The 25,608-nt window shown below is 36.7% G+C and overlaps 1 protein-coding gene across 1 annotated transcript; it reads right to left on the reverse strand.

Moving 5' to 3' along the window:
* LOC104888506 (isoleucine--tRNA ligase, cytoplasmic) lies at nucleotides 1-25,608 on the reverse strand. The gene is made up of 27 exons (XM_010673508.4): nucleotides 24,934-25,608; nucleotides 24,518-24,583; nucleotides 24,291-24,434; nucleotides 22,822-23,045; nucleotides 20,958-21,123; nucleotides 20,769-20,882; nucleotides 19,039-19,136; nucleotides 17,479-17,557; nucleotides 17,206-17,364; nucleotides 15,163-15,246; nucleotides 13,396-13,529; nucleotides 11,252-11,411; nucleotides 11,038-11,121; nucleotides 10,676-10,888; nucleotides 7,894-8,019; nucleotides 6,653-6,790; nucleotides 6,419-6,522; nucleotides 6,263-6,326; nucleotides 4,625-4,713; nucleotides 4,367-4,508; nucleotides 2,910-2,973; nucleotides 2,768-2,835; nucleotides 2,296-2,418; nucleotides 1,123-1,188; nucleotides 565-676; nucleotides 390-481; nucleotides 1-268 (listed from the first exon to the last, which is right to left on the reverse strand). Exons 1-27 carry the CDS (start codon nucleotides 25,465-25,467, stop codon nucleotides 164-166), a joined length of 3,552 nt encoding a protein of 1,183 aa, XP_010671810.1. The 5' UTR covers nucleotides 25,468-25,608; the 3' UTR covers nucleotides 1-163.

Consider the following 25,608-nt stretch of genomic DNA (forward strand, 5'->3'; position numbering starts at 1 on the left):
TGTACTTGAAAATCGTTTTCTTAAATTAGGTGAACGTTTTTACAAAATCGACAACAGTTTGGCATACAACCCTTAACCATGATCAGAAATTATACGGGCAAAAATGAAAACAAAGAAAGAATATAAAGTTACCAAAAAAAATAGGGAAAAGTTGGTTCATCTCTCAGTTAGACTTTGTGCTCAAATAATGATCTCCAACACTAAGAAATAGATGTTGACCCAACACTACGTCTACTGGTGGCTGATCTTTGATGCAGTCAACTCTAATCTGAAAATTATTCAGAAGATAGCAGAATATTAGAGCAACAGCAAAGGCAAATTTGATAGACCATCTACAAGACTTGACACCTAAGTCTGAAATCACACGAGCGCCAGTAAGCAGAAGTTACCTTGCCATGTCCGGCATGAAATTCCGACTTTAAGTTGTTAGAATCTCTTGATCTAAAGTAAACCTGTAAACCTTGTGCGAAGATTGTGTTTCCTGCAATTATAAAAGGTACCATTAATATCAAAACTGAAACTCAGATTTAAGTGACGATAAACAGATGAGACTTGAACTCAAACCTTCGTATAAATCCAGAAGAGCTTCATCATTGAACATCAATGTTGGCCTCGACAGACTGATAGTGAACGACATACTATAAACGCCATCGAAGTTTTCTTCACTGAGAATAACCTGTGAAGTGCACGGACAAAGTAGCAAATGCTCAAATACTATTAGATATAAATTGCAGTATATGATTTCTGACAGTATTCAGGCATTAATGTTCAATTCTTTTAACAAGGTTTCTTCATGTTCAAGTTGCTTTTAAAAACAGATATAATAAACTTAGGCAATCTTTTTGCAGATATCGACATCATTAAGGAAACAATTATAAGGTACTAGGAAGGCTGCAGCAGGCCAGCAGCCATGGGCACATAAGATCCATATCATTTTTTGGCCTTAACAAAAGCAAATATGGACTAGAAATTACTATAAAAACAAGAAAAACAGATCATCCATAACATGTCATTGTACAACCCAATCTTAGTTGGGACCTTATGTAACACAATCAACACATTAATTTCTGATGTGACTGTCAAGCTAATCACGAGGTTATCAAACAATAAAATAAAACTTACTGCACAAGATGGCATTAGGTCTCTGAGCAATAAAGGAGAGCTAATAGCCTCCCTTATGTACTGTTCCTGCACAGCCAAAAATTTACAGGTTAGCTTCAAATGTTAGGAAAACATCAAAAAGACGTAGATGAGAAGTGTTTAAGGCTTCGATGCTGCCAGATTGAATCAACAGCATCATACACATTAATTGCTGCAAATGGTCCTTGCACCATATTTATCTACTGGTTTTATATATGGGAGGAACTGATAGGGAAGTAAGATTGCAAAATATAGTACTTAAATGTGATGGTGCATCTTGTGTAACAAAGAGCACGAGAAATTGCTCAATTAATCTTAAATTGACTTAACCAGGTTCATTTGGCAAAGGCCTTGCCCTGGATAGAATTTCATCACTGTCTAATCCAATTATATGGGACCAAGTATTGAGTTGGTTGAAAAGGAAAAGTAAGAGCCCCTCTTCCAATACCATGTACTTCCTCCGGTTTTTTAAGTTTTAACATATTCACTTTTGACACTATTCACATATAGTCATGTAGAATTTTGTTAGACTTTTCTCGTTATATACTCCTATAATATCAAATTTTCATAATGTTTACACGTAGTTTAAGGAGACAAGTTGTAGTGTGGTAATCAAATGTTATCTTATTAGAAGGTAAATGTGATAGGAGATAAAGGTAAATGTGATAGAAGAGAGAGGCATTTCTTTATTGAAGGAGAGAAAATTCGGAATTTTTTATTGATAGAGATAGAGTGAGGGTCAAAGGGGTTGTTAGAAAACTAATATATAATAGTGAGACCATACCACAAGTTGAAGTGTTCAAACTAATCTGAACAAAAAAAAAAGTGTTACGGGACGGAAGGGAGTACACAATGAAAGGTACAAATGCTCAAAGTTGTATGTTGGCAAACGTGCCAAGGCCTTAGGGTAAATGAAAAAGAATGGAGGTAGTAATGTTTATTCCTATAAAATGGCTATGTATATCATTCGGCAATTAAGTTCTGCATGCAGGAGTAGGACTCAGAGAAATGTTGGAAGTTTGCTGTCATGTGGCTAATAGTTTCTGGACCAAAAACCTTCTAATTTTATGGTTGATGTACTTGGTTTGATGGTTTTTCAGATGTTCTACTGTTCTCCCTTGATTGCAACCATAGATCAAGCAAGGATCTCATTACCTGTGAACTCACGACCTGCTTCAATGTTGGTGCATCTTTACTTGATGGACCGAAGTACACTTCAACAACATCAGTCGGTTCAAGACTTGCTTTTTTCCGCAACTTCTGGATCCGATTGACAACCTAAAAGGTTAAGGAAAATAAAATTTTCATGAGGATAATGGAATGAGTGCAACTTCATTCTAATTTTCTTAGGCTCTCCTTATTATCGAATGAGTGACTACTCTCAGCCGAAATACTTTCCAAGAAAACAGCCAACTTATAAGTTATAATGTTGACACTGACAACATATTCAAAGAAAATTTTGTAGATTTGTTGTGTTACTGATACAAGGGGAGTAGCATATGCGGCCATGACACGTGGCCAAATAAAATTCACTTGATACTGCAGTGGAGTATAATATTACGAAGCAAGGACATGTCAATGTTCAACTAAAAAGAAATTTAGCATATTTAGATGATCACTAGCATACCTCACGAGCAACTCCAGCCTCAAACAATGATTCATCAGGATGTAGGTCAAGAATGACCAAAACATCACCTGCACAGTGACTTGAAGTTGTAAAATTGGCTGATGCATATAAACAAGTCTGCCTTATTTAAAATGATTATTACCATCTCCAGCTGCATCAATATCTGTTTCTGTTGTGTTATCAGGACGTTTGAAATCTCTCAAAACCTGAAAATTCATAAAATAGACCAAGTAGCACATCTCAGTAACTTGATGACTTACATGAATGAAGATATAAATGGTATAACAAGCCAACATGAGTGCTACAAAGTTCAAACTTCAAAGTGAACTAGGAAAAGCTGTTATATACTTCCTCCATTTGCAAATAGAAGTTTCACCATCCTTTTTAGGAAGATTTTAGATAGATGTTCCACTTTCCACAAAGGTGAAATAATCTTCTCTCCATAAAACAGCCTGACCCCACACCACATGGGGAACTCTCCCCAAATTTGAATCTATCTTTCTCTAACTTTTGCATCTCATCACATGGCTTTACTTTTAACATTCATGCCAAAGAGAAATGGAGCATCTATCTACAAACAGAGAGAGGATTTCTTATTTTCTTTTGGGTTACAAGTTAGAAACAAGATAAACCAAGCTCCGGCACATAGCTTAAGTTAGTGCTGCCCGAGTCATAAAATCTTAACTTCATCTAGTTTTTGAGTTCAGAATTTGCAACAAGTCATTTTCTGCGACGTCAATTCACTAAAACCTCCACGAACTGCGAACCAAAAAAAGGTGAATCGGTACATGCTTACTTTTGGCAAATTTCACAAAACTAGGTAGGATATTGCATTCCATACATATTCTAATTTGCGATTTAAGTAACAGTGCCAGGTAAAAGTCTAAAACACCAAGAACTGTATTAAATGGAACGCTTATTGGCATAACAAACCACACATACTGACATAAATCACTATGCCATATTTACATATAAAAGGTTTACCCGTAATCTAATACTTATATACAAAAGGATGTTAAGAAAAACAAATGAACCAGTATGCGAGTATATACTTCTATAACACTTGGCTTACCAAAACAATCTCTAATATTGCATGGTTCCCTATATTCAATAGAATGGACACATAGAGGAGGCTTAGCTGAGTAAATAAGGTAGTTATTTCGAGCACTCACCTTACACCAAGTAATTCCTATTAGTTGGATATATAAAAGAGAGTTAAAGACTACCATTCTTGGCCAATAGAAGATAACATAGGCAAAGAACTACAAAACACTCAATATAACTGGATATAAAGGTCATTGTCATTCTGGAATAATGAAAAATCAATCAAATGGCTATCAACATGGTTAAACTTTCTCAAGCTTTTCCCTAACACCACTATAATCATCAGCCCCAGTATCATTTGAGACATAAGGCCTATAAAAAACTCAAATATAAGTATTTAAACATTTGCAGTGCAGCCTACCATTTCAGTGTCTTGTCACAATAAAATATAAGTAGTTACACACATATAAAAATATATCTAATGTTTTCATAGCAAAATCATAGCAATCTGTCAGTTTGGGATCTAATCATATAGGATCTACGACAGAAACCAACCTTAATGTCACCAAGCTTTAAGCTGTGGCCAGCTATGGTCACTTCTCCAGCTTCTTCAAATGCTAGTATATCTTTTTGGGACATCGCCTTGACTTCCTTTGCAACAACTCCCATAGATTTGCCAAGCCTCTTGCCAAGCACACTAAGAGAGAGATACAAATAAATTATACATATAGTATTATCACATTTAAAGGTACTTCAATCCCACCACCAAACCCTGCCCCAAGAGAGAGAGAGAGAGAGAGCTTTCTAGCATACCTAAAATCAGGCTCAGCACGAAGAGAAGCATATCTCAACGGATCGTCACAGGGAACAAGAGATCTTATGTTAAGCTCTTCCAGAACATACTACAATTCACATTAACAGAGAATCAACTTGACAAGAAAATATTCTCTAAGCAAACTTCAAGACAGAACAGAAGAACATACAATCCTCCAGAGAGCATTTTGGGAAATAATGCCTCATCCCAGGCACCAGTCCTCCTCTACAGTCTACAATAAATTTATTGCTGTTTCTAAATTCCAAGGCATCCATAGTACAAAGCAGCAGGACAGCAGTTTGTGGGTGTTTCCCATAATGGACGTGTAGGGAACGAGGAAGGTGTGGGGATGTCAACAAAGAAGTCCTCATGAAATCCCCGTCCGTGAAACTCAGATTAAGGCCCCCCAAAAGGGAAAATGTCATTCTTTAGAGTACAACTCTCTTTCCTATAGGGAAAATTTTATCTACTTCATTTCTAGAAACCAATTGTTCTACATCAACGTCGTTCAACAAGGTATGCAGAGCTGATTACTTTAAGAAGAAATGATGACGATGATTGATGAAGAAGGAAAGGGAGAACTCTAAGAGGAAGAGGACAGAACAGAAGAAACTTGAAGGAGAAAATAAGAGAATCGCTTCTTTGCTTCAGACACGTTTATATCTGGTTGAAGCTTCACATACTTTTATCTACAAACACGCCCATCTCAATTATTATTGTGATGATAGTTGTGAATGAGTATGGGTGATTTTTTTAAATGTACAAAGACATTTACTTACTAGTGACAACTACCATTTGCTGATTATGCTCATTTCTACAACAAAAAGATGTAAAGCACTTTCTTCCCTTTATTTGCCATCACAGTATCTTGACTTTTCAAAAATTTCCAATATTCACCCCCAATACTCAGTTACTCACACAAAACAGAAGAATACACAAGAGTTAATAAAAGAGTTAATAGTTCAAGCAGACCATTACATACAGATTGCTTGTTGGCCCTGCAAATTGTGAGAAAGTAAAATACTCTTGTCTCTAGTATTTGAAGGTCCAATAACTTAATAAACCATTCTTACAGAAAAGAAGCAAACAAAAGATCCGCCCAAAAAAATTGAATTGAAAAAGAATTCCTAATCTCTCAATATATGTCCCAGCATGAGGATCCAAGATTTGAATTGCTGTACTTACAATGAAATCTCATGGATTGTATTGATTTAGCCTCAAATTTCATTTCTATTGGAACTTGGTTATCAATCATGTATGAGGATACCAGCTACGCATCTATGATTATAAATGATCAAAAAACACTACTTCTTTAATGACTTGCTAGGATTAATTCCTACATGCATGCGAATATGACAGGAGGGCTGACAAGGGTATTATGCAAACCACATGAGGATAATAAGCTAGTTATAAGCAATTGCTGCAATTCTTGATCATTCTGTACTCAATAACAATTTTCTTCGTTTCTTATTTCTTTAGAGATTTCAAGGAGCTGGGCAGTTGGAGGACAAGGGGTTGTTATATGACTTATATCTGTTAACTAATGCAATCTTTCCTCTTTCAAGCTCACCCCATACAGGAGATTCCAATAATTTAAACCATTGTAATGAATCCCATACACCTAGAAATATACGTACCTCTCTTAGTTTTCCAGAAATATCGTCAAGGAAATTTTTGTCAGGATGTACCACCACCATTTCCCTATACTCTCCAGAAGCAACCAGAAATTCCAATGAGCAAGTAGCTATATGGAAGAAAATATAGCAGGAAATAATGTAAGACACGAATACCACCTGAGGGGTGTCTTTAGTGGCTTGTTGTGGCGCTCACGGATATTACGCGCAAGATCAATGATCTTTGTCATCCTTGAAACACTTTGTACAATGCGCTCTTCTCCCTAAAATAGGCAAAGTTTAAGTTACAATGATTTGTAGTCGTGTAAAAAATTCTTCTTTAACATGTTAAAAGAGTAATTGAAAATCTTCCCACATGCTGTATTTAGTTGAAGCTCATGCCAGAAAGAGTACCTTTCCTTCTTCTTCAGGGAAGCTGCAATAATGAATACTCTCTTCGGATCCATCACAAACTTTTCTCAAGTTTTGGTATAGAACTTCAGTAAAAAATGGAGTCAAAGGAGCCATGGCCACACATGAAGTTAGCAGTACCTACAACCAATACCTCACATAATAAGTGGAAAATGATTTATAGAATGAAATTTAGTAGATTGATGGAATGAACTGTAATGGCAGCTTTCAATAAGCAAAGGAATGGTCATTCATTCACACCACAATCAGTATATATCTGACTTTGTAGAAGGAGATTCTAAAAGAAATCATGTTGAATCAGCAGGAAAGAAAATCCAATTAGGCTAAGAGTTGAACTCTCACATCTCACGCAGCCAACTAGGTAGTTTATTTATTTAAAGCAACCAGGAAAGCTAAATGATACCCAGTTACTGACCCATAGAAACAGATTATTGTAGTTTGTACACAGTAAAACCCCTTGTAGGCCACATCCATAAATAAATATCCATACGCTGTCAGAAAGAGGAAGTTCACAATATTCTGGCAGACTATACAGTTGCATTAAATATGGAAAAGGGATGCATGCAACGAACGGCAAAAATCATTGTGCAGAAAAGAGATAGCTATTTGGAAAGCAAAAAATCTACATCAATGACCCCCAAGAGTTTTATAAAAAGTGTATTACCAAGGTAATTAACAATTTAACATGAAATGGGACAGAAAACAAGAGGAAAATATACTAGTGGCCTCATGTAGGGTGGTGATACGACCTCATGTCAATGGAGAGCTATTACAACAAAAAATTGTTTATTCAGGAACAAGCATATTTGTTACTAGCATACTCTATTATTTCCTCTGTTCGAAAATAGGCACCCACGATGAATTAGGTTCACCATGGATTACACTTAAGACATATTGAATATACATTTTAGGAAAAATATTATGAGAACACTTTTAAGATGAAGCTGATCATCTGATGGTGTAGCTTTAAATTAAATTGTCAGCATACTTTAATATATATCAATATCCAAAGTAAGATTTTGACATGTGGATGTGCCTTAAATCATTAAATGGATGGAATTATACTTATTGAGAAGAGAGATGGACGTAAGAGAGAGAAGCAGGACATAACATGCTTAAAAATACTCCTTGGAGAAAAACAGAGCATATTGTAGGCCTATAGTTTAAGCTAGTTGACACAAAAGAATCATTAATCAGTACTCATGTCAAGCAAAATGACATACATGGTAAAGAGTAGACAGTGCAATTTTGCAGTCTTCTTCTCCTGTACGACCTTTAAGCCGTTTACGGTTGAACCTTACATAGATGTTTGTTAGATCATCAAGAAATTTCAGAAGCTGAGGCACCACCTGCAAAATTATATACAGAAGCAAAAGAATTTCAGCATAAGCAATCTTAATTAGTAGTTAAAAAATTATCAGCAGACTACTGGGAATCTGGGATACAATCCAGGCCCTCATAACCCCCTACATGGAGACAATCTCTCACATACAGAATCACTGTGCCAATGACCAAAAGGAAGCAAATACAGGATTGAAATTCCTGGTAATGGCTCAGTATGTGGAACACGTGCAATTTAGTGCACTTGGATCCAGGACACTGCTTTTTACAAATAAGCATAGAGAACAAAAAGAAACCCATGAAGTTTGTTGATGTCAATAAGCACCTAAGTTCCTTGAGTCAAACCTAATCTTTGGAGCTTCACACAATTTATATGACATTTCTCTCGGGAAAACCACCAATCCTCAAGAGGTCGCACAATATTATCTGAAATGCAATGTATTACCAATAATTCATAGGAATTAGCCCCTATTTTGGCTGATCTTTTAAAAATTACAATTCCACGTTAACTTAAGATAATCCCAACTTGGTGGGGTTTTTCTCAAAACATTTCAAACTAACCATGCTAGTTTTTATGGCGAGAAGATCATAGCACCAATCTTCAAAAATCAAACTAATATCTAAGAGACACTTAAAAAGAAAATTTTTCTCATGAGATTAGGCAAAAAGCTCAAATTCCTCTCAATACTAACTTCACTCCTGACGGTAGTGTAAACTCATTAGTCAATTAGTGCCCTAATTTTAGAAAGCACAACTTAACGGCTAAGCCCCTTTACTTTTTCGTGCCATACACAAAATCTAGTCATCTATCGAGCGGTTAGTCACAATATTGACTTTTCACTAAGGGAGTTACATTGTCGTTTGGAGTAAGGTCAAACTAGCAAACGTGAAAGAACACAGGATTAATTCAGCAATTTCAAACATGAACCCCCCCCCCCCCAACACACACACACACATACACACAAACTAATAATTACTAACAGAGAAGAGGTGGTGGGGAAGTGGGAGAGTTTTCTTAACAATTTAAACCCAATTTATCTAAACTAACGATTTACACATCCTAACAAAACTAATTCTTGAAAAGCAACCCCTAAATTTAGATTAAGCTGAGTTAACACCAAATTCGGAATAATTTAAGAAGACCAACGGATATTAAGATAACTCCAATGAATTTCTCGTTACAATTATTATTATCATTATTTAATTTTGGCAAGCCAATGCAAGACCAACATACAATTAATATACAATGACTAAAAGGAAAAGAAGAGCATGCAATCATCAAAGTAGTCATCACATATTGCAACTAGCAAATACTTTTTCCTCAATCAGTCAATTGCGATACAAGAGAAAGGCACAGGATTCTAGGACACACATGCAACAAGGAGAGAGAGAGAGAGAAAAGGACAGGTAAAATCACATGTCATCCAGAGAGAGAGTCTGAAAGAGCACACAAGTTAAATTTTAAAAAATTATTTTGCAACTAATTTAAACACATAACAGGAAAGAATTGCAGATTTAAAAATGAGGAAGTAGTCAAGAATTCAAGGTCTCCATGTATTTAAAAAAAATAACAAATAGTGTGAAACAAGGAAAGTGTTGGCTTAGTGTGTCATATTGGCAACAAATGACAATTTCGGTGTGACAATTCAGAATATAACATTAATTGATTGTACAAGAAAACTTGATTTAGCTATGACAACAAACCGCCTCGTTCAAATAGCTATTACAACAATATCGGTGTGTATGCACCAGAGAACTTAAAGGGAAAGGGGAGGGAAGTAAACTTGCCATATTCCTCCGATTGGATATTGGTTGTACAAAGTGTAGAGAAGGGAAAGGAAAAGAAGGGATCTAATTTGCTGGCCCTTTATCATTCCAAACCTTTGAAAGTTGGAAAGATTTAGAGGAAAGATGCAATCCCATTTATACATCCTACATGGCTAATCAAACACTGAAAAACTCCAAACTAAAAAAATATGTACTACATTATTTCATATATTTTCTTAGTGCTAATCAAATCCTAGACCCCAAACCCTCACACACTACGAAAAGCACTCACCCCAAGCAACGATCTTTACTTCTATCCTATGCATGACCTTGAAGGCACATTGACCTTGTTCTACTCTCACTCACAAGCTCCTTACAACATGATACAGCAACTGTTTTCCACTCGAAGAAACATTTTCGAGTAGGTTATTAGGAAGTGGGACTAGCAATGGTTCAATGCCATGAGGCAAACTAAAGTGGTAAGATTTTGGATCCGAAGCATGAGGAAAGATATAGGGTAACGTGAGAGAGGTAGGGTAATGTGAGGCATGTATTATGTCGCTATTTCTCATTCCTATATTTATGCAACACGGAGAATGTATGCAGCCTTGCCTCCACAATCACAAAGGGGCTACTTCCATTCGGAACTTCTAGCGAAACATGTACTCTTGAGTGCTACAAGAGGCGAGCTCTCCAACCGCATATAAAGACCAATGACAAGTGATATTTCATTTAATCAATAGAATGCAGACATACAAAAGAAGTTTTCAGTGTTATCTAGAAAAGATATAACCTTGAGGGTACCCCATCAAATATAATTGCAACTAACTGATAAAAAACATTCAAATGGCACTTGACATACAACAATGATTTTTATCCGATTAGAAATGTACGAACCGTATACAATCTGTATGCTTCCATTTCTTGTCGAACAAAATGAACCAGGTGTTGGGTGGCGGAATTGATCCACTGGTCAAGGACATTGGAAGAGTTCTTCAGAGCACTCCGATCAATAGGAATGAAAGTTCCAAAGCCTTCAATTTCAAGTCTCTTTGCATTCTGAACAAGGAATCTATATGCATTGTACCACGGGAGGAAGACATCCCTAATCTGCAAGTCCATCAAACCAGGCAATGGTAAAGCATAATAAAAGATTAGTCATAATAAATCAAGAAAAGTTACAGTAAATACAAAACTTTTATTCGAAACATTCTCACAGAAAAAAAAAGTACTAAGAATTAAGAGCAGGAAATCCTTACCATACCAAACACTCCATCTTTTTTGAAACGTAAAGGCTCTGCACGGACTACTGGCGAGTTTACAATATACAACCGCAACGCATCCTATATGAAATGTATATTATGTCAAGATTTGAAGGACCATGTCACATGATTCAGATTTTACATGGAAGGATTTGGAAACCTAAAGAACAAATGGAAAAAGGTAAAAGTATTCGAAGTAAATACAACTTACTGCTCCATACTCATCAAGAATTTCTGATGGTGCAGGGTAGTTCTTGAGTCGTTTACTCATCTTTTTTCCATCTTCAGCAAGGACAAGTCCGTTGCAGATAAGATTTCTAAAAGCAGGCTTACCAAATAATGCAGTGGAGAGCACCATCAATGTGTAAAACCTGCAAAATGAAGTGAAAATAGATATGAAGATATTAACAGTTACATTAGCAGAATACTTATGTCGCCGTGTCATGTACGCATGTCCATGATATAATGAAAAAATAACAACATAGCTGACACACACCCTTTTGTGTAGCTAAAAGTTTCTGTTGACATTAGTAACCATACCAAGGATCAATTACATCAACATTACTTGATTTCTCTAGAGACCCCAGCGCATGAGCAAAAAAAAGGGGTCAGCTAAACGGCGTTACCCTGGTGGTTTAGGGAGGTTTTCAAGTGACTTTAAATAAAGTACACAACACCATTGGCTACTTTACAATATTGATGAGCCATTTTAACCTTGTCCATTATAATCCACAGTCCAAATAGTAGTTAATCTTTGACTCCATTGAAAATGACTAAGTGGCCAATTAAATAACCCAAAACTACCAATATGTGGAGGCCTAATTCTTTTAAACCACTCCGAACTAAAAGATCAACCTAAGTCATATCTAAAGCCGCCAATAATAATAGCACTAAGTAACTCTAAACCCAAACATTGCCTTCCAACAGACAACTCCCAACTCCCAACACTGCAGCCAGTGCTAAGCCATATCCAAAGCCGCCAATAATAAAAGCACTAAGTAACTCTAAACCCAAACATTGGCTTCCAATAAACAACTCCCAACACTGCAGCCAGTGCAGCCAACCCCACATCTCCCCCTAGCCCTAAATGACAACTCCTCTATTCCCCCTCCATCCACCAAAACAAAAGTAGCAAATTTTATTTTCAGTAGTAGATAAAGGAAACACCAATGAAACAGCAACTTTGCACCAGCATTGGCAGTAAGAGATTTATCTGGGTCAGCTCGAGTCTTGGACAACCATAATTAAAAAGCAAGAGTTAAAGAGAGAGAGAGAGAAAGTGATGGTGATGATGCGGTAAGCAGCTCTGGGTGATTTGTCGATGCCAAGACAACAGAAATAAGAAATGACAGAATGAAAGAGAAAGAAAGTTCAAGTTTTGTTCCCCAATGGCTGCTCCACTACAGCCACCAACACCTCTCACAGGTGCTCCCCTTCCCAGAATTACCTCCAGAGTTCATCGCCACCAGAAACTATGAGGGTAAGGATTGGAAGCCAGGGAAGAATCATGAGAAAGAAGCAGGGGGCCTGGGGATGGGGTTCAAGATTTCCTATTTGGGGAGGGGGGATAATTGTTTTAACTTAAGTTGATATTTTTTTTTATTGTGGTTGAGGTATTTTAAGATTATTTAACAATTGCATGAAGGATTAATGGTTAGGGATGGCTTTGAGCATGTACCTAGAGAGTTATAGTTTGTGCACATGATTTTTTCACTTCAGGGTGATTTTTACATAATTAAGATAATTCATTGGTTAAACTCAAAGAATCTTAAAAAATACTTGGGCCATCATTTATACGAAAATGGGAAAAGAATACTACCTCTGTTTCTTTCCAATCTAAACAATAGGACTTTCACACTTGTCAATGCAAAACTTTGACCATTAATATATTTACTTATCGGTAAATAAAATCTTTTAATATTATAAGAATATATATTGAGACGAAACTAACAAGATTTCACATGATTATGAATTTCCTTATGTATTCATCACAAATGATGGTCAAAGTGAAGTATATGAATATTGTGAGTATACTAAGTGTGTAGATTGGAAAGAAACTCGGGGAGTACCATTTATAGGCTAATGTGCATAAAAGCAGAAAAAACCCAACAGTCAATATCAAGACTTATGTCCATACATTTCGATTCTTGAATACCTATTAGCAAAATACAAACCATAACAAACTACTCCTTCAGTAACATGTGTTTGTCCACCTTGTCCAGACTAGGTTATTCAAAAACATAGTCCACTTAGATATCAAAAAGATACATTTAAATCACTATTCATAAATCCCATTTCCAAGAAGCAACATAAACAATGTAAGGGAGCACATTATGGACAGAAGACGACACTAACCATCCACGAGTTTGATCCAGTCCTTCAGCCACAAAATGCCCAGGAAAATTTTTTTCAAATAGCTCACGATTTTCAAATGGATAATGAATATATGCATAAGGCATAGCGCCACTTTCGAACCAGCAATCAAAAACCTGCAAAATCACCATCAAATATAAACTTTATACTCAGTTTACAAGAAGTTTTTTTTAGTTTCTACTACTGGTACAGTAGGAAAGTATTCAATCTCAGCACAAAAATTGCAAGCCCGCACTCTGAGACAAACTATGCAAATGTCTCAAACAGTTCATGAGAATAAAATAAACTTATGCTAGAGAATTTCAGGCTAATGCAACAAAGTGAAATATTGCTATTGCTTTCCGATGCAAACATGACACTCATAAAATTTAAACATCACAGTTAAGCTGACATTAATATCAGATATAGCCATATCCCTTTTTCTAAAAGCACTTCAACATTTTATCTTCCCATAATAGAAACCTAAAGATTTTTTTTAAAAAACATGTGTCTTTTTTGCTATCAAAAGATACTCATATTCAGCGACATATGTAAGACCTCAAGAATATGCTATATATAAGAGGTTCGTACGCAATGTAAGACTGAAGTAGGAACGGATGTAGAAACGACAATTCTTGACTTTTAAAAAGCTGGGAATCACGGCAAGGATGCCTAGATAATAATAATAAAAAATAGAGTACTTCTGAAACTTGCACGAAACAGGCAGAATAGTCAAACATATAACACAATCTCAACTAATCTCAAGACCGATCAACTAAAGCCCAATCTATTTTGACCCAATTAACCACATCCGCGGCGTTACCTTGCTTGCTCATCTACCCTCTTAGCAACGACAAAAACACCTCATTCTACAGCTGCATCTATGCTAATCCACATGCATATGTCAACAATCAGAGAAGACGGAAAGTAGAACAAAAAGATGAGCTAGTCGTAGGGTTTTAGACTTTTAATTCTGATTTTGCCACTAATTCAGACCAGTGCAGCACCAGGTGCCAACAATTTTCATGCTGCATAGCATGTAGGGTAAACCCATAACATCTATGCATGAAATCAAACATAAACCACCCATTCAAAAGTATTCATGGGAGATAAGAGGATAAGACTTCATCAGAAACGAAGAAAATCTAGGTTGAAAAAACCAAAACTGGAGCAGTTGATATGGACTCAGTTACTCACACGGAAATATATCCTACATAACCATTGCAAGATGAAATGCAAATGTCGCATAGTACAAGTGATCGTAAAAGCGCCACCTTTCAAAACTCAAAAGGAGGACTAAATAGATCCAAAAACCAATCACATCAATTCCATAAACAATAGAAGACAACATCAATACTAGTAGTTCCATCCTCCTAAGTCCTAAGTGCCACAAGACTAGTAAACTATTAAACTTCTAAAGTCCATCCCTGTCCTCTCTTAACCACAGTAAAAAATTTAAGTATCAGAATGCGCTTGACTACGCAGTGGACACAAAAGACTGTCTTGTTAGTATGACAGATAAAGGGAAGTACTCCCATTAAAAGCCTCAATCATGTGGACAAGGGCAGATAATAAATTATCACAAAAGCATTGGACAAAAGAAAGGCTGGCAACTTGTTAGCAAATCTCTCCATGCACTCATTGCATGTCAAATATTATGCCATGGCAAACAATAAATAATTTTTGTAAGAAATTTTTATACCTAACAAACAAGAAAACCCACAAATAACATAGATTATACAATTGGATTCCCTTATTAAAAGGTCTTACATCATCGACACGTCGAAGAACACCCTTCCCGTCCTTGGATGGAATAGTAATGTGATCAATGAAGTGGCGATGCAAATCAGTAACCTGTAAAAGATATGTCATTCGTCAAACAGAAGTTTTCATCATATGCCAAACGATACAGGCCATAATAAATATAAGAGACACATTCAATTCTACAAACATAAAATGACACAAAACAGGAATTCAGATTAACACAGCAGTTGTATCCTAACCATCATATGTCAAAAAGAAAATACATGAAAACAGCAGATTTTTTTTATTACCCATATCCTTGTATGGTAAGAGATTCAAGTTTTTCCACTCCCTTCTTCTCTAATTGCATTATGAAGACATATGAGAGCTGCTTTACTTGATTCACTTTTTCCTTTATAACTTCCCTTTACTAAGAAGGATAGCATGGTAACTGATAGGCATATAAAAGTAACCTCTATAAGATATTCAACTAGTAATGGGGAACTCAGATAAAATGACCGACATTAAAGACATGTTGAGCCATCACATAAGAATACAAGATTATTCACAACAAAGTCTGGTATGTCTTCAGTTAATGTATCTTCTCGGTAAAAGTAGAGCTGCGGGAGAAGAAAAGGCTACTTGAGATTATAGCTCCGCTTCTCCGGAAAATATTGTGAAGATGAGACCAAACTACAAGTGCCTTGCAGGGTGAGTACCAGGGCCAGGAAAAAAGGTATCTGAACACATTGGCACAATGACCAAGCCAATGTGTGCACCTCCAGCTGCCTCTGGGGAGGCGTGGGGCGCAGCACCTTGCCCACCTTTTGTAGAGATGCATGTGAAATATCTAAGTTGAATTCAGAGAAGTCCAAAATTCTGAAATAAAATTGTACCTTTGCTTTTATATTCACATTTCAAGCAAAAAACCGTAATTAATTGCATGAAATATTTTCAAATTCAAGCGCAAACCAAAATCCCCAATTTGGCAAAAAAGAAAAAGAAAAGCTATTTCGTGAAATAAGGTCATAGTTCGATTTTGGTGATCGACAGAGATTGCCAGCTAGCATCTCCAGTGACGTCTAGCACCAGATCTGCCAGTGGTCGTCGCCAGTAAAGAGTTTTCAGGTGGGTTTCAATTCTTCCTCTCTTCAATCAGTATCTCTACTCCCTAGTCCCTAGCTTTCTCTCCCTCTAGGCTATTCTCATCCTCTCTATCATCCCCTTGTGCCATCTCTTTTAAACTCTCCTCTACCGTCTCGATCTGGAACTTAAGCTTTCATTCTTTTAGGTGACTTGTACTACCAATACAATCCCATAATCTGTGTATTCAGTGCCCCCTCCTCCCCCTTTACATTTTATTTTTATTGTAGCATATATCTGTGCTAATCTACTTAAGATTCAATACCAAAAACTCTCTCTCTCTCCAGTCTCCCCCCTCCTCTCTCCCCCCCCCCCCCCTCTCTCTCTCTTCTACTCTTATCTCTCATTCTCTCTTGAGTCTCTACAAAAAGTGGCCAAGGTGTTGTCCACTAAGCCTCGCCTGAACCGGCTGGAGGCTCATGCATCCCAGTGCCTGTCTTAGGTTGTTAAACCTGCTTTGTCAGAAACAAATTTTCTGGTTCTATTTGCCCCTAAACTAGGCGCAATTGGGCACGCTTTGTAAGACTAAGCTACGATACAAGTCCTCTTTCCCTCCAATGTACAGCTAGGTGTGCAACTAAAAAAATTCAGCGCTTTTCAACCTGATAACCATGTCCAAAGTACCACATTGTAGCCAAGTCTCCAAGCGTATCATACGAGTATTTAAGCGAGCAAAGAAACACAAAGGACCATAAGCATGTGGAAAAAATAGGTAAATGCAAAAACTTCATATTGCAAATGACATGAACATAATTTACTACAAACAAAAGGATCTGAGTATTGGCTTATGAAAATATGTACTGTTATCCGCACATGGAAGTTTCCATATCATTGAATATGGAAACATGAGACTACATAACAGCTAAGAAATTTGATTGACCAGAAAATGCATAAAAAGAATTATCAATTCATGAGGGTATGACAAACCTTTTCCCCTGATTCCCTTTCAAGTTCCTCAATGGACGAAATGAATCTCATTTCCTTTCCATCCTCACTTATCCAAATAGGAAGAGGTGTCCCCCAAAATCTGCTTCTACTCACTGCCCAATCTCTAGCATTTTCTAGCCAATTGTGGAAACGTTTCTCCTACAAGAATTCATAATAGATAAACATGCATATTACAAACTGAAAAACAAAGAATCAAAAAAACATATCCAAACATCTATAAACAGTAAAAAGTGATAATTAACAAAAAAAAACCTTGACAAAATCAGGAACCCAATAGGTCTTCTTATTGTTCTCAAGCAATTGGTCCTTAATCTTTTCCACTCTTATAAACCTGCAGAAACAATATAGCAATCACAGGGAAATAGATGCACCATGCTCTTCCATCAAAAATCAAACTGTAACCAATAATAATAGAGACATTCGGACGAGCAAAGATAAGCAGTATCAATCATAGTTCACCAACAATGATACTCAGTAAGTTACGCCCTACTTTTTAACTGAACGAAAATTAGTAACTCCTCAATGATAAACATGTCCTCATCAAATCAGCTCGGGTAAATAGATTTTATTTCATATATCCCAGATCGCAATTAGTATACTAAGGTAAAGAATAGTTTTACATAAGATTCTCAATGTAGTCGAAAGAAGCAGATGTTATTTACAATGATACAAGGCAGAAAATAGCATACCGTACTATGAATCAAGAACGAAAAAACATCCTTTTATGCACTGATGCATTGAGTTCCTTTATTTGCTCTAAGCATAACATACATGTATAGTCCTTCAACTACTACAAGCTACCACACATGATTGAAAGCATCTTATCGAACACAAGTTGATATGAGTGATCATTTCAAAGAAAGCTAGATTGATACAAACAATACAGACAACATCTAGAATTACTTCCTAAATCTGGTGGTCCCACATTCACCATATGACAAGAAACAATACAGTAAAGGACAATGGCTGAACTTCGAAAAAGAAGTAACAATAAGGCTACAAGATATAACATTATCTGTGCTCTTCAACATAGACTGTCCTACCTAAATATTGGTTCATAGAATGAAAATAATTTATAGGTACATGCTTCATGGTTAAACATGGAAGGCTGGTATTAGACATCATGTAAAATTTAACATTTTGCATCTTCTTGGTTCGCACTTCTGTGAGTATAAAACCATTTCATTGAGTACCGTAATTCAATTTTATAAAGGGCCAAACTGAAAGTCAAAACATCCTGAACTGCTGGAGAAAATTTGAAAGAAGACTTTATCATAAATTTTTTACATCACGAACTGGTATGATGTATATGACTTATTATGCACGCGTCATCCTCCATTTGTTAAGGAAAGTATATACACCTAATCCCTCTGAGACAAAATTTCTAATAAAGCATTTCAATCACCAGAAACCACAATTACGTCTCTCTTTTTCTTACAATTATTTATTTCATCACTTCTAGCATCTAAAAAGCAGCAACTGGCTACTTCAAGGTTTGAAATGAGACAGCATCTGATAAATTAAGCAGGAAAATTTAGGCAGTTACAAAATTTTCCAATATAAACTTCGCCAAAATATATCTACTAAGTTAGCAAACCTGTTTAGCTCCCTGACATATAAAGCAAGCGTGGTGTTGAAAAGTTTAAATGCATATAATTGCAGCAAAAGCCCAAGACTCGCTCAAAATATAATATGTACTATTGTAGCAAATGGCCAGGAGAACATTTATTCAGCTATATTTGACACACACACAAAACAATTACTACTTCCATGAAATCGAAAACAATTGCACAATGATCTCTTTGTACATACCAACTGGGAACGGCTCTATAAATGAGAGGAGTTTCAGATCTCCAACAGAAGGGATAAGAGTGGGTAAAACTTCCTTGTTTCAGGAGTCTACCTCTTTGCTGTGAAACAAGAAGAGAATAACATGAGAATACCAGAAAATGTATCTATATCAATCACGCCAATTACCAAAAGAGGGGAAAAAGAACCAGCAGTAAAGTACTTAACCACAAGGGACAACAATATAAAACTAACGCATTCACCATGTTATTTCAATTTCAATAAAGCCACGAATATTGGATGATCAAGGTCAAACCAAGTTCATCAGACCCGCAATGCAAACATAAAGGGTGTAGAAGAGCTTTCAGCTGCATGCTTTTCTCTTTTTGTTATAATCCCGGGAGGATTACTAAGACAAGCACTACGAACAAAGAGGGGGCATGTAACCAAGATCACACACCACACCCACAATTCCATGGCTTACTTCATATAAGATTCCCTAACAAAAAGCAAATAATAGAAAAATTCCGCTTTTCTTGCAACGACAACTAGATCACAGAAGATACTCCACATAAGCTCCGCTAACAAAAACCACATAATAGAAAATTTCCACTTTTCTTGCAGCGACAACTAGATTGCAGAAGATACTCCAGATGAGGACTGGTTCTTGTGCTCAAGCAAGAATTTGCAAGGAACTCTCCTGCTGGAATAGAAACTAATTCCACCAGCAGGTATATCCAAATCCACTTAATAGATCATTCCGCATAAAGTCATAGTGTCAAATTACCCATCAGGGAAAATAACATATTCAGTCATACAGAAATAAAGACAACCAATATGCCTTCAATATTGTTCTATTAGCAACAAAACCCTGTCTGAAGCCTACATAAAATTTGAGCAGAACATGATGTTGGGATTGTCACTATAAAAGACCACCATTGTCAAATAGACAGCACAGGAGAACCAAAGAGATGTACGATTTGAAGTTCGATTTCCCATTGGAGACAGCTCAAATTGCTTAGTATCTCCAGAAAATCACAACTCAGATGTTAATGGCACTAGCAACTGTAATCAACCACCAAAATTTCATGAGATACCACATAATATGGTATCTCCCATATTACGCAGACTTGTGTGAGACACAATTACATGTCCAACCCTGAGACTCAACTATAAAAAAAATTAAGAATTCCTATGGTTCCAAGCAAATTCTGCAACCAGATGTACATGCACTATGGGTGCAATTGGCTGCTTTAACGGGATCTATTTGCTTGGTCTGAGGAGAATTTGCCACATTTAACATTCTCACAGCCTTAGCAACAATGAGGTCCTCATCTGAGGGGGAAAAAATGAATATGCTCTTGAATGAGGCATTTACCTCCAGGATGAATGGAAAAGGTCAACCTCTTTGGCAAATTGGTCGTCACTTTGAAAAAAAGAAACCAACGGATTTTAAAGGGTTTTGCTTCCAAGGTGAAGGCTGTGCAAGTTCCATTTTTTGAGACTTTTATACAGCTAAAGCCTAAAGTCAGCTTTGAGTCTTTGAGCGTCACTTGACTTACCTAATTATCTAATTCTTATTACTTATCAACCAAAGAACAAGCAACACCAAAGTACTTGAAATGAAATGAAAGAGTATGAGTAGCATAAGGTATGTTGTAACTTCTAAAGAGACTCCTCTTCCAACAAAACCCTCTTTTGTTGTACATTCATAACAAGGCCAAAAGGGTATAAGAAAGTGCGTATATACTTGCCTTTACTGCATTTATAATTTCTTTATCAGCATCCTTCACGTAGAGCCCTTTAAAGTCAGAAACTTTTTCAATGAAACGCCCATCTTCATCAACAGCTACAACCAAGTCCGGCCCCTGAGTTTCCAAGTGAGAAGATTAGTGCAAAATACAACTAATATTGAGATCTCAAATTAAAAGCCAGTAGCAAACCAGTTCAATTATTTTGTTTTCGAGGCAAACACGGTAATCATCCTCTCCAAATGCTGGAGCACAGTGTACAACTCCAGTTCCACTATCATCTGTCACATAATTGTCTGCCACAACCTTGAAAGCCACATCAGAAAACTCCTTGAAGTAGTCAAACAAAGGTATGTACCTGCAATTTATACATTTAGATATCAATTAAAAATATTAAAATAAGAATAAATATTTACAGAGAAGACAATTAGAGAAGGGATAAGACATAAGTTACTCTATGGCAAAGCGAATCAGCATGAAGAGATAACTTATACTTCCTTCATTCCATAATACTTGCAACACTAAAAAAATTCAACGTCAAACTTTATAAAATTTGACCATAAATCCTCATCATCATATAGGGGGAGAAAATACGCATATGAGATCTTCTTAAATACATCTCAATGTGTAGTTTCATATCAAATTCTGATAGATCTTACTAATAAATACATGAAGACATTGATAGTCAAAGTAGTGCATTAAAGACAGTGAAATTCCAAGTGTTCCAAGAAGTATGGAACGTAGGAAGTAATATATATCACAAAATTAGCTACTTCTTGTCATTGGTCACCCAACCCCACAAGCGCATCAACCTCTTTTTCACAATAGCAGTAAGCGCAAAACCAAGACTCCCTATACAAAGAAAACAACTTCAATGAAGCAAGACATGCAAACAAGATCCAACCTGACAATAGCAAATATATAGCAACATAAACCAGTTTCTAGAGCAAATCATTGATATCAAACCTGCCCAAAGCTAAGTCTCGCTATAAGAGGTAACACTTGCCATCCAAATAAAACTAATACAAAAGATGATATCGAGGTGGGCATGGTTAAGCACAAAGCAAAAATGTGCAAGAAAATGTGCCTCAAGCATCACATATCCCCACCCTGGAGGCTGGAGACACTAATCTCAGGTTACAAAAATCCAAAACTTCCACCAAGACCTGAAGCTCCTGAACTTCCCTATGGGCCTTCTTATATCAAGCTTACCATATATATAAAGAGCTTCTTTGCACCATATGAGTTACTCTCCTCTTGATCTAAAAAAAATTCCTTTTAGCAAAAACAAGCTTTTAGATAAGCCTCAAGAGGACGTATAGGTAAGAATCCCAACAATTCTTTCTATATCCTAATCCGAACTCAAGGAAAGCACTCATGGAACGGTAAATGGCTGCTTTTGCCACTCTCCTAAATAAGGAAAGGGGCACTGAAGCAACTGTCTCATTGGTTGTTCACTCATTAGAGATCATGGTGCGGCAAAAATATCACACATGGTTTTCCATAAATACTTCCAATATCCCCTTGTTTTCAACTTTCAAAGAGTCGCCTTTCTTATAATCATTTAACTGCCAAAAATGTTCAAGGATAAGTGCTAACTGCTAATAGTTTAAGAAAAACATATACCTACTTGTGTTATAAACAAATATCACTAGACACTGATCACACGATAATTCCAATCAATCTACACCACAACAGCAACTCTTGGCAATGATTATGCCAACACTGCATGATCTCTCACTTTCAGGCAACAGGTCAAAAAAACCACTCACTGCTTCTATGTTACTCGGAGTTGGATTGGAACTTAAAGTTCCAACCCAGAAATTTTATGAAAATTTCCTTGATTTCAGACCAATCTATAGTGTCAAAGATTTATACCCATGTCGGAGTGGCGAGAACCTCGAATGGGTACTTGAGGTAAAATGAAGATCCAAGAGTACGAACTACTTTCATATCAGCAACTACCAGCAAAATGACCAACCCTATGTGTAGAAGCACATAAGTCGAATATGGAAGCCTCAAAAGTCAAAACAATACCAAGAGAGTAATTACTTACTTCAGCCCCACCAATGAAGCGCCTGGAAACTTCTCTAACACCTCGTATGAACTATCATCCACAGAAGCTTTCTCAGATGCAGTACCCTTATTCTTAGACTTGGAATTCTTGGCATCACCAACTGACACATTTGGAGATTTATCAACTTTTACTTTCTCTCTCGGAAGCTGAGACATACGAGACTCTGCGACCACATAAGTCACTCCAGTTGCTTTGCTTCTCACCTGCACACAAATTTCACGGGAATTACTTCCACACTACTGCACTAGAGCCCCAAAATAAATACTATGGATCGATCAAAATCCTGGTGGAGAGGAGAGAGAATGCATCTCCTTTAAGTGCCCCTCGCATCCTCAACTTCCAAAGACTAAGAATCAGCAGAGCTATGGTAAGCAACCCAAAACTAAAAATAGTTATGTGTTAAGAAGATCAGAGCTTCACCTCACAACATTAATTACAGAACTGTACAGTATCAATGAAGAAAAATGATCACATAATTACAAATGGCGTCGCTGAGACGACTAGGTAAGATGGGTTGACCTTAATACATCATGCGTATTCTTCTTTCCTTAACAGCTAAACTATTAAATAGCTAGCATAACCAATTGGCCAAACTTGGAAGAAACAAGCAAACAATCCCAACAAGTTTCAAAAAGATGTACAGCAATTCATTGATGTTGCTCCACTCAAGCAACTTGCATTCTTTCATGATCAAGTTATTCAGGTGAGAACTTGAGAAACCATTAAAGAGATACAGGGAGCATCCCTAAGAATTACCAAGGATGCCGAATTGAAAATTATCAACACAATTTGGAAATCCCTTTACAAAATGAAATGGTTTCCCTTAGAGACCTACGGTATTGTCTTAGAACAAAGATTGAAGCACTTAATCTACGACAGGGGCAACCGTATGAATATTAGTTCCACAAATAATTAGATTCTATCCAAAGACCTTTCATAATGAATGCAATTATAGTATCAAATATCAATCTGCATCCGTGGTTCAGGCGTTCAGCATATCTCGGCAAGCTACAATGCGCTGGGTACAATAGTGTTCTGCGGCTTGCTGAACTGGCACTTCCTATCAGCCAATTACCCAATAAATAGCTGATATGGCCAACAAAAGGCCAATAATAGTGATATGAAAGTTTGTCACATCAGCATTCCTATAAAAAGCAACACAAACTAGTAGGCATGTGTAATGGGTGTTCTTAGTATCTGGACTATAACTATTACTTGAAACCAGAATACGTTTCCTTCCCAACAAAGCATGTAGCTTGACAATGACATACACTAAATGACATCCCTTGCAATCACTTTTAGACCAGATTCCAACATCCATCAAGAACTCTAAACTTGAGAACAGATGGAAACCATACATAAGAAAGAGTTGTCACTACTTCTATTAAGGCATCTCCACATTTAAGTAAACTGCCCGTCTGTTTCAAAAGAAAAACCAGAAAACGCACCTTAACGTAGACAAAATTCGCATTAACACACAATGCAAGGTTACTTGGAAGTGTCCACGGAGTTGTAGTCCATGCAACAAGGGATGCATTATGAGAATCACCCACAATGGGAAAAGTGACGAGAATCTCAGGATCAGGTACTTCCTGCATCACTTATGGTGTTAACATCACAAACAAAATAACCAAAGTAGAAGAAATGAACCAATAAAAATGTCTCTACTTCAAACCTTATAGTTTGCATTGGCCTCAAAGTTTGATAGAGGTGTCTTCAGACCAGTACTGTAAGGCATAACCTGCAGAAGACAGCACATAAAATTAAACCAAACGCTCACATATTTATGCCAAATTAGTACATACACACGTCACGTCCATATGATGAGAACCATACGCACGATGAACATGAAGGACTAGATTATGAACACAAAGATCAATACCAATGAACATGTACCAACAGAGATGTACATATGTTCATTTAGCTGGGTATCATGTACATGTGTTGATTCAGCTTCTTATCCATGTCATTTGACTTGTTATCAACGTACATGCACACATGTGTGCACTATCTAGGCGTTGCATATGTATATAAGAAACACATCACAAAAACAATGAAAACAAGTTAAAAAAAAAAAACAGAATAACAAACCTTAAAGCCACGATAAACAAGATCTTTCTGATGCAACTGAGAAAAAACCCACCAAATGGACTCCATAAAATTCAAATCCATAGTTTTATAACCATTCTGAAAATCAATCCATCTACCAGCTCTCCTAACAATCTGCTCCCATTCATTAACATATCTAGTAACAATTCCTCTACACTGTTCATTATATTTATCAATTCCCATTTGAAGAACATCAGACCTAGTCTTAATCCCTAACATGGAATCAATTTCATGTTCAACAGGAACTCCATGACAATCCCACCCAAAACGACGCGTTACATGATGACCCGTCATTGATTTATACCTAGTTACAATGTCTTTAATGGTGCCTGCTAAAAGATGACCGTAATGAGGGAGACCAGTTGCAAAAGGGGGGCCATCATAGAAGATGTATTCTGGGTTTTTTGAGGTTTTTTGTAATTGGGTTTCAAATGCTTTGATTTTGTCCCAGAATTCAAGGATTTTTTCTTCTTCTTTTGGAAATGAGAAGTCTTTTCCTTCGCATACGTCTTCCATGGTTATGCTTGAGGATGAAGATGAAAATGGAGGAGAGAGAATCTGGGTTTTTATTAGTGTGGAAGTTGGAAGACTGGGGTTTTGCCGGCGAAGTGAAGTAGCGTGAAAGAGAAAATTGGGAATCTAGTAGTACTAGTTCGA

Source organism: Beta vulgaris, chromosome 3 (genome assembly GCF_026745355.1).
Source record: "Beta vulgaris subsp. vulgaris cultivar EL10 chromosome 3, EL10.2, whole genome shotgun sequence".
Taxonomy (NCBI): Eukaryota; Viridiplantae; Streptophyta; class Magnoliopsida; order Caryophyllales; family Amaranthaceae; genus Beta; species Beta vulgaris.

Bases quoted from the DNA above. Each gene is read 5' to 3' on its own strand.
- LOC104888506 (XM_010673508.4), bottom strand. From the start codon at position 25,467: ATGGAAGACGTATGCGAAGGAAAAGACTTCTCATTTCCAAAAGAAGAA. The intron at 482-564 runs GTTTGAGTTCAA...TTATAATTGCAG, and splicing joins TCTTCTGGATTTATACGAAG to GAAACACAATCTTCGCACAA. The intron at 269-389 runs GTAACTTCTGCT...AATAATTTTCAG, and splicing joins TTCATGCCGGACATGGCAAG to ATTAGAGTTGACTGCATCAA.